The following is a 9,866-nucleotide window of genomic DNA, read 5'->3' on the forward strand; positions in this document are numbered from 1 at the left end:
CCTACACGAGAGCATTGGAAAAGATTGTCACTTTCCAAGACGGCAGCTGTAGCGGGGCCAGAAATGCTCTTTACGTTTTCGCCTTCATCCATACAAAAGCCACCTCCGGTTCTTAAGAATTCTTCAGAGAAATCGCCCTCAAGACAAGGATTACCACGTTGGCTCACATCTGGTCCATCATTATCATCATTATCTGGACAAAATCCTCCACCTTTTTCAAGGTAGTCCTCGTCCAATCCCTCCCCACGAGACAAATTTTGGGCATTATTCTCTTTCGCTTGACCAAGACCAGAAGCCACAGTTTCACATAGATCCTGACCACCCCACGTTAAATCTGGTTGTGATGGCTCTTCATCAAAAGATTTTTTATCACCCTGGTCAACTGACTGATCCAGATCCTCTATTTCGAAGTCATTTGCGGTGTAGTCTACAGGCTTCCGCATTCGCGTAGACTGAGAGACATGGAAAGATATAAAAGTTAAGCAATGAGGAGAGAAAGCTTATCATGAATCTACACAAATGATGGTCTATACAAAAGACTAGTTCGACAAACTTATGTCGGGCAAGGCTGTTTTATTCAGGCGCATTCAAAATGCTTATTATACTGCTATTCTTATTTTGTTCTACATCCTGAAACTGATTATAATGCATCAAAGACAAAGACACAAATTGGCTTATTTTATGTGCCTCAAAGATTAACCATAGCATAAGGAAAGTTCCCATCTCATTCTGTGAATTGAACTTGATTATTATAAAAAAAAAAAAAAAAAAAAGGGGTGATCCAACCTCAGAAAAGGAAGAAAGTCAAGCGTACCCGTCGCAATTCTGGCGGCCCTTCTTGTTTCTCCATGTGAACTTCCTCTACGTCATCATCATCACTGGAGCTCATTTCAGACACTTCGTAAGGGGGACTTCCTTTTCCCTTTCTTCTTTTGGTTGTCCTGCCTCGCCCTCTTCCTTGGCATCTTCCGTGTGAACGTGATCTTCTGTTGGTACCTTGTTTGCTATCTGAGGATATTAGTGATTTAGAAACAGCTTCATCCATAGGTATCTTCCGTTTCCTTGATGGCTTGGGAGTTGATTTCGAACAATAGTTACTCTGGTTCCTGACAGCACTTTCCTCTGTTCCCTGTGGAAGTTTCTCCAATTGATCATCCCCAGCTTTATCAGCCGTTGCTTTTCTTTTGTTTTTACTTCTAGAGACTTCTTGTGGAGCATCATCTGTTAACTCCAAGGACTGATTTCCCGTAATTCCTTTAACAGCTTTCTTTATTCTCTTGCTACGAATTTTTGCAAATCTTTCATTGAATGTGTAAAATGCCTCCAAACGCAGTTGAGTCTTCGCCAGAAAATAAACAGTGCACGTCAGCATCTTCTTTCACAAAAATAGTAGAGAGAGACACACACACACACACATGCGCGCACACGCGTGCACATGTGTGTGAGAGAGAGAGAGATGTCCCCAACCTCATGCTTGTTGTATTCCTTCAGAACAGGTAGTAATAATTCATCTGCCTTCTGGCTACCCCAACCAAACTTTTCCCAGCATAATCTGCGTTCCAAGCAACTGGTCAGAAAACCTACGCATTTTAACTAAACAAAGCAAAGCATTCACTATGAGAGATATTTTGAGCTCTAATCCAAGTAAATTATTCAAGTGGATGTATCTATTTTCACTCGAGATTTTGGATAAATCATTAGGTCAAACACAGGATCCAGCTGTAACTGAGGAGTTCTCTCTGAAAATATAGTTCCTAGAAAGCTGACAATCGCAATTGCAATCTTAGAAATAGTTAAAATAAAGTAAGTCCAGAATTCAGAAGTACAGCAGGCATGCACAAAAACCTAGAACAAGTTCGTTCAAAAATGAACAAAACAATAAATGAGCAATTGAAAAAACAAGAAATTGAACGGTCCTTGAAAACTCAAAAGAATCCAAAAAGCCATCGTCACGGCTGAAACACATTGATCTGTTCTGCTAGAAACATATTGATCACGATATTCACAACTTGCCTTATGCTTACTCATCAAAGAAAAAAAAATTCCTTGCCTTTGCCTCATCTGTCCAAATTGATCTATGAAAATTAGTCCATGTTTTTCAGTAAGTGCAATTATCAGTTCGTAACAGAAACCTTAAGAATTAGTGCCTCTCAGACTGACTACAATCTTTTCCATCCTCGAGCCCACACTTTGTGAAAGTTAAAAGTAGGAGATAACTCACTTTCGAAGAACAAAATGATCTGGTTTTCCCCATGTGAAAGGCTCAGTCGACTTATCCACTTGAGGACAAATATAAGCAGAAATAACCGCTTCACTTGGAAAAGAAGAAGGAATATGCCAGTTCTTGCTCACTTTTCTCTGGAAAAAAAGGGCACCAATAAATGCAGGATATATGATTTCAGAAACATGATAATTCCAAGAAACTAGAACACCTAAACCAAGGATTGTATGATTACATGCTTATCCATGAAAACTCTTGTTATGTCTCTAACTTGAGCTTCAGAATCGTTTTCGTGAGATGCAGATGCTTCTTCCATATTGCTTTGGAAGCAATTGTCATTATCACCAATTTTCGATCCTTTTTTCCTTGCACTAGAATCTGTTTGCGCACTGAAATTCCCCAATATGGAGGGATCTGGTGATTCAATCCACTCCCGGAATTTTTGGAGGCCATCTTCCTCAGGAAATGCATTTACAACCTCAATGGCATTCACAATGCCTATCCCACTACAACAGAAGGTAACATAAAAGATTTTAAATTAACTGATAAATTAATCAAGCAATCTTATGAAAGCAGACAACAGAATTATCAACTTCTGGAAGTGTTAAGCATATTTCCTTTTTTTTTTTTTTGGTGAATCAGAAACAAAATTCTCTTATCAACAATCAAGGGATTATGTGCAAACGAAAGAGAGGAAGAGTTTTCCTCCAAGAAACAACGCAAAAAATATTACAAAATACAATCTCAATCCCTTACAACGTCAGAGAAAAAGAAAACTTCTAAATTCCTTCCTTCGATGGTCCCAAAGAGCTATCCAAAAGTTTACTCTACTCTGATGTAGAGAATAGTTATGTATAGGGAAATGCATAAGAATGTGGCAAGACTAGCAAGACTTTGACAGAACTCTGATTAATTCAAGAAAACCATAAAAGAACCTCTTTTTTTATCAGTAAGCCCTAGTGCAAAATTACCATCCTAGAGCATAAAACTGCAGTGATTCGAGAACCTGCCTCTCTCCCCAGCTGAGAAATGAGTTTCTCCCCTTTACAATTCTCCGATGCCATCCTCTCCTCAAGTTCTACCTTTTATATCCCGATACAGCCACTAACAAAATAACTACTCTTCTACCAGAACAAAACAACCAACAACATCATAACAAACACTCATTTTCCTATACAAGCTAACTAATCATGGCCTATCAGACTTTGTAAAAGTGGAGCTGTTAGTTACCTGACTCCTTCAGTATAATCACTACCAAGAAGAAGTGCCATGCGAATCAATTTCTCTCTGGTTAGGCCAAGCTCAGTCTCAATGTCCTGATGGACGTATATTAACATAAGCAACGAGAACAATTGCATGGTTGAAATACGTCCAGGTTTGAAGAAGAAAACATGAAAAGGAGGTGAGACTAAAGATGCAAAAATTCCAAGTACTTGAAAACAGATCTGGTTTTTCTGGAAGGACAGAATTCTTTCAAGGGAAAATGCCCTAAAAATATTTGGATCTGGTCTCTTTAAAATTATACCTTCATGAAGTATGTCTCGACATATTTTCGATCATCAAATATATTTTTATAAACACTCCGTGCTCCAAACAAGAAAACATCAGAATCATCAGTCACAACACCATCAACAAGGTTTGCTAGTTCCATATAAGCACACTGAGCTTCAGCTTCCATTGGTGCAATAATATATGGTAAGCCAAACATTTGCAGCAGCTCCTACAAAAAGTCAGATTGATGTAGGACAAAGATAGATTAAACAAAAAGCGAGAAAGAGGAGAGGGAAGAAGAGACGAATTGAGAGAAGAAAAAGATGAATTTAGGACACAAGAGAACAATAGGGAGGAAATGCGTGTATTCAATAATATAAATCATGGTTGACTCCAAAGAGAAAAATAAAAATACTTGGTCTATTTATTGTTGAACAAAACCTAACAATAAGAAAACATAACCAAATAATAATATATAAACTCAAGTATATCCTCAATAATCCAGATAAGCACATATTTAAATTCCTACTATCTATATCTTTGTTCCTCGTCACAGATGCTTCAAAGTTCAAACCTTTAAGGAATTCATCTTTGAAAACAAAAAACTTGACAGAAGAAAAGGCATAGATTGTGGACGAGATCACTCAAAATGAACAGAGAAGGAAAGAGATAATAATAATCTTAGACCACGTATCAAGTTTTCAAGTCCCAATTGGTGACGGCTGTAATGACACCTCTCGGTTCACTAGTTGGCCAAATTTCATTTATTTAAAAAAATATGTAACAAGTTGATATGCTAAGAGATTAAGTTACTGTGATTTCCACCTGAAAAGATTTCTTCTTGTTTCAAGTGTCATTTTGTCCTTGAAAGAGCCACAAAAAGAAGCAAAAAACAAATCAGTCCTACAAATCACTAAACTATGACCATGTATTTGCTCAACATCCAATGCCAACATTTTATACACACCTGACACTCTGTGAACATCTCACCACTGACAGATTCTGCATTACGCTCCAGCCTTCTCTGCTCATCCCCCAGGTCCATACGTTCTTGGCCTAAAATTTTTATTTCTTCCTCCAAATTAGCCTCTGCAACATCAATGTGCAGATCTTCATTGTCCTTCAATGCAGAATTCTCCAAGCTATGCTTGATTTCCTGGAAACAATCTTCATGAATTTTTTTGGCAGTCAATTTTTCTTCGTTTTCAATATTACATACCAATTCATTTGTTACTGCTTTTGACAAGGGGCGTGGTGGTTCAGCTTCGCAAGCAGTTTTCTGATTATCAATCAAACTGGAATCAGGAACACCACCACACAAGAAATCAGAAGTATCTTTTTCACAGCTGTTGGAGGAGGTAGAGAACACTCCAACCTCATTAGAAGTACACAAAAGGCCCTCTGCAGCCACATTGATCTCCTTTGCTTTTGGAGGAGTAACAGATTCTGCATAAGGTGCTTCTTTAGATGAATTAACCATTTTACTTGCATCCTCCGTTGGTTCTTTAGATGAATTAACCATTTTACTTGCATCCTCCGTTGGTTGATCAGAAGGAAAATCCGTGTCAAATTCACGTGGTGCATCTAGCAGTATCCTTGAGTTATCAGAATTGTATTCTACAGCAGAATTCAATGGCCTTCCACAAGAATCGGTGATTTTTGAGATACTTAGTGCACCTGCACCATCCAGCATTTGAACACCATCCATTTCACAAGTCAATCTGTGTTGCCGGTTACCAGTGTCTCCTGGAAAATTCAGTCCTCCTAACGTATCTTTTTGGTCAAGAAACCTCTTACCTGTACAATCACTTCCGCTGGGAACTTCAAGTTTTTCATCATTAAGCAACGCACAACTAAAATTCTTATCTAAATCATCAAGACTTCTTCTTATTGCCTCCTGCAAATCAGCCTGTTCTTTCAAAGCACCTTTGGAATTTATTTTTTCTGATTCAGCTCCTAGAGGCATAGTATGTTGAGTAATCTCACAATCTCCTTCCTCCCACTCCACTTCACTATCCTCACTATTGTTGTCTTCAGCAAAAGTGTGCTTTGTTTTCAAGTTATCATCAGAGAAACTCATATCCTTTGCTGCAGTAATACCTTCCTCCCAATCACAATCTGAATCAGAAGCAGAAGACAGTTTTTTTGGAGTAATATCACCAGAAGATACTTTCAAAGGATTTTCTGCTACTAAACGAGCAAATGTATCATCATCTTCATGAAAACACTTCATGTCAGAATCATCTTCAAAAGAAATTTCTATAGAAGCACCATTGTTCAACAAGCAGTCATGATCTGTCCCATTCAACTTGACAGATTCAGCACCATCATGTGAAGCATCTGTGGCACTTTTTGCAGAAAAGTTTGTTGGGACAGCACTGTTACTTTCACGTATCAGGCAGTCAGCATTTTCCCTCTCTTGTTCAATCTCTTTCATCAAATCCAAGTTCCTTTGTAAATCACGGGTCATACGAATACCCATAGCTCTCACTCTACTAACACGAACATGCCCTCTCTCATCAAGATAGGTCTCAATATTGTCATCAAAAACCCTTTTAGACTCGTTGGGTTTTGATGCACTCACAGTGTTCGGCTTACTAGTACTTGCAGCAGCATGCAAGACACTAGAATCACCTTCTTCCGTTGCCTGTTGCTTATCTCTAGATTTCTCAGCTCTGCCAGACCCAGACGTAAGTTCCCTGAAAGATCAAAGCATCACAGAGGAAGTCATGCAAGATATATACCAATGCATCAAATTTGCCAGATGGGAGAAGTTTACTTGTCATGAGAAAATGGGAAATAACTACTCAGCACTCACTGCTTGTTTCCAGTGAAAGATGTTGAGAAGATAAATTCTCTGCCTGCTTCAGATGCTATCCGTGAAGTCTGTACACCACCTACTCCTCTTCCAGAAGCAACCTTCTGCACTTGATCTATCTCCCGGCGGAAAGCAACAGTTTTAAGGTATGCTTGTATTTGTAGCTCAGAAAATTTTGTAGGGTCCTAAAGTGCATCAAAATGACCATTAGATGACAACCACAAGTTTCAAAAGAAAATATGAACCAGAGTTCAGATGCTAAAACATCGATTTGATTTGTCCTGAAGATGTAAAATGATGAACGATGAAGTGGCAGCATAAAAGTAGATGGCAAAGCATCCATGCTTATACTTCTGAACGTATCATCTATCATGTAATTCAACCTACCTGCTTGGAAGCCAAAATCCTAAAGGACTGAAGACAGATTTCAGGTGGAAAAATGTATAAAATTAGCATACAAACCCCTAGTAAATTTGATCTATTTCTTGAACTTCCAAAAAGACAATTGTTAGTCAAAATTGCTGAGATAAATTCCAATAACAATGAGAATAAAAAAAATGCCTTTCTTTTTAATACCACTGAGGTCGTTGCTAGTAAAAGACATCTATTAGTTAGAGATGTCTCATGCCACACCATATTTGCATCTCACTACATTTGTTCAATGACCCACCTTCTTGACTTTTTGATACTTTTGTCTGTTTTCTGCCATCAACCTCTCTCTAATCTACACATATGAAGATCAATAACCAATGTCAGCGCAAAAGAATGCGGAAACGTGAAAAGCTGGTGCATAGAACCAGACATAACCAGGTGCATATTCACTTACTTGAACAAGGAGATCAAGTTGCATGGATGGAGGCAAAGAAGCTAGTATGGATGGGTCAACTTCATCATCCATTGCTGGCTGCAAAAGTTAATCACGTAGATCAACATCAACCAAATGACTGCATCATAACTGTAAATAGGATAGAAGTACAGCAATTACTGAACAATACTTGCACATAATCTGAGTAACCCAAAAGGAGAGCATCTCTCTGAAACTGTTTTTCAGGCATCAATTTGAGCCAACAAAACATTGATATAGTGTGTAAAAACCAAGCAAATTTAAATTGGTTGACAAATTCCTATAGCTATTTTTAAGTATGAGATCATTCTCAGAGGTCATGATATAAAGTATTTTTATAAGAAGAGATCCCAATTTAATGTGAATCAGATAAAAACTACTAAACCAGTTTAACCTAACCTATGTCAGCACATGAATATCAGTGACAGTGGGCAATAAACTAAATATTTGTGTGCCGTGAAAATTACCAGTATCATCTCTTCATCCCCATCCTCGGATTCGTCCATATCACTATCCTCTGCAACAGGATAAGGAGCAGCAGACGTTGATGCATTGTTATTTAAACTTCTACTTTCTTCTTCCATTAGAGATGCTGCCAACCTAAATTACTCCAAAAAAAAAAAAAACCTGTCAACAGATCTCGTAACCAGTAACTAGAAAATTCCAGCAGAAGCATATATGCAGCTTACATTTCATCCAGCTTTTCCTGATTGCAACTGCTCGACGCCATACCATCCCTTTCTAAGTTGCTCCCCACCTTGTCCAACAGGATCTTCTGACCATTAGCCTCATTATCCCGCCTTTGTTTCTGGTTTCCAACATCTTCCTCAGTTTCATACCTTCATTTCCCCAAGTAACAAAGAAGAATTACATGGAAGCATACCTGAACAAGAATACTACGCTGCCATGATGGAGGTAAAGCAGCAAGCACAGAGGGGTCCACTTCACCGTGCATATCTGGCTACAGAACATATAAATGAAATTTATAACATAAACCAACTATAGTAGACTTACATCACTAAATCGCGAAATGGAACTAATAATGCAAGCAGCTAGTTCAAGCCAATTTAAAAGATGCTAAATCATCAAAGTCTCCCTCTCCCTCCCCCTCTCCCTCTCCCTCTCGCTCTCCCTCCCTCCCAATAAATTCCAGCTTCAATTGAGTCAATATATTTTCCCATTCAATACCAAAAAAGAGAGATACAAATCAAAATGGACCGAAAATGTTAAACGGTATAATTAACTCCACTATCCAAATGGTAGAAAATACAACTTACCAGTATCACTCCACTATCCAAATGGTAGAAAATACAACTTACCAGTATCACTTCTTCACATTCATCACCATCCTCTTCGCAGGGAACGGTAGGTGACATTGTTGAATTGTTAGCTAAACTCCCACCTTCCTCTGCCATAATAGATGCTGCCAACCTAATTAATGATTAAGAAAAAAAATTAAATCACATACTTCAAAAACCACTTATAAATATAATCCTCAATTCGGCTCACATTTCATCTAGCTTTTGCTGGTTCTCATTAATGGAGCTCAGATCATTTTCTCTCAGAATACTCCCAACCGAGTTGGCCTGATCGGGAGAAACCTTCTTACCCTTGACATCGTTCTTTTGTTTCTCCTTCTGGTTCTTGATATCGTCCGCTAACTCTTTCAACTTCAATGCCTTAAGCTATCAACATGAATCAAAGATGAAAAGGTCAGCATTAAATCAGACGCTCCAAAGAAAAATCCCAGAACTAACAATCTGTTCCATAATGAAGATACGGCTAAAAATTCTTCCATCTTCCACACTTTTGTCATTTTGCTCCACGGAAACAAGCAACAAAAAAAATCTTGCCAAAAAGAACTAATAATCTGTTCCATTAGCGTGATGAGCTTCACTCTATAACAAGCAATTAAAACCGAAATCGGACACGAATCGAGGGAAACTCACATGGTTAAGCAGCAATTTCTCGGCGGTCTTGCGGACCTTGGCTTGGGCGTTCTCGCGCTGTCTCCGGCGCGCAATAACGGTCCGGCGCTTGAGCGCGGGGGTGCCGCCATCAAAGACGAAGACCGGCTTGGTCCGAAGAAACAACAGCTTGCAAATCCTGCGGAAGAACCCAAGCAAATGCGCGTTCCTCACCATCTCTCCTCTCTCGTCCCTCATCGCCTTCATGAACTGAATCATCCATATGCTCGCGTCTGTCCACGAAAAATCACAAAATCAAATTCGTATTGCATTCGTGCACCAAGAGATGAACTGTGAAATTAGGGTTAGGGTTGGCGGTCGTTACCGATGGCGACCTTTTTTCCGGCTAGAGTTTCGACGGAGACGCGGCGGCCGACGGGGGCGAGGAGTTCCCAAATACCGTGGACTCCCATTTCTCGTTTTCGCTCCTGATTTGCAGTTTCTCGTTGCCGCCAAGTTGTATTTATATAAGAATTTTAGATTAAAGTCGGCTTGAACAAAAACACAGCAATACGACGGCATTCC

At 39.0% G+C, this 9,866-nt stretch overlaps 1 protein-coding gene across 1 annotated transcript in view; it reads right to left on the reverse strand.

Moving 5' to 3' along the window:
• Window positions 1–9,758, reverse strand: part of LOC112094535 (DNA repair protein UVH3) — a 9,955-nt gene extending 197 nt beyond the window's left edge. The window contains exons 1-18 of the mRNA XM_024175642.1: window positions 9,667–9,758; window positions 9,324–9,574; window positions 8,884–9,059; window positions 8,694–8,805; window positions 8,258–8,335; window positions 8,064–8,182; window positions 7,842–7,974; window positions 7,357–7,434; window positions 7,201–7,254; window positions 6,531–6,715; window positions 4,680–6,411; window positions 3,747–3,941; window positions 3,452–3,537; window positions 2,457–2,727; window positions 2,222–2,358; window positions 1,468–1,552; window positions 815–1,339; window positions 6–452 (exon numbers count right to left, since the gene is read on the reverse strand). Coding sequence (XP_024031410.1) covers window positions 6–452; window positions 815–1,339; window positions 1,468–1,552; window positions 2,222–2,358; window positions 2,457–2,727; window positions 3,452–3,537; window positions 3,747–3,941; window positions 4,680–6,411; window positions 6,531–6,715; window positions 7,201–7,254; window positions 7,357–7,434; window positions 7,842–7,974; window positions 8,064–8,182; window positions 8,258–8,335; window positions 8,694–8,805; window positions 8,884–9,059; window positions 9,324–9,574; window positions 9,667–9,754 — 4,752 coding nt within the window. The 5' untranslated portion in view covers window positions 9,755–9,758. The remainder of the gene's footprint in view (window positions 1–5; window positions 453–814; window positions 1,340–1,467; window positions 1,553–2,221; window positions 2,359–2,456; window positions 2,728–3,451; window positions 3,538–3,746; window positions 3,942–4,679; window positions 6,412–6,530; window positions 6,716–7,200; window positions 7,255–7,356; window positions 7,435–7,841; window positions 7,975–8,063; window positions 8,183–8,257; window positions 8,336–8,693; window positions 8,806–8,883; window positions 9,060–9,323; window positions 9,575–9,666) is intronic.
• Window positions 9,759–9,866: the final 108 nt, after the last annotated feature.

The sequence above is a fragment of the Morus notabilis genome, unplaced genomic scaffold, assembly GCF_000414095.1.
Source record: "Morus notabilis unplaced genomic scaffold, ASM41409v2 Scaffold1008, whole genome shotgun sequence".
NCBI classification, from domain to species: Eukaryota; Viridiplantae; Streptophyta; class Magnoliopsida; order Rosales; family Moraceae; genus Morus; species Morus notabilis.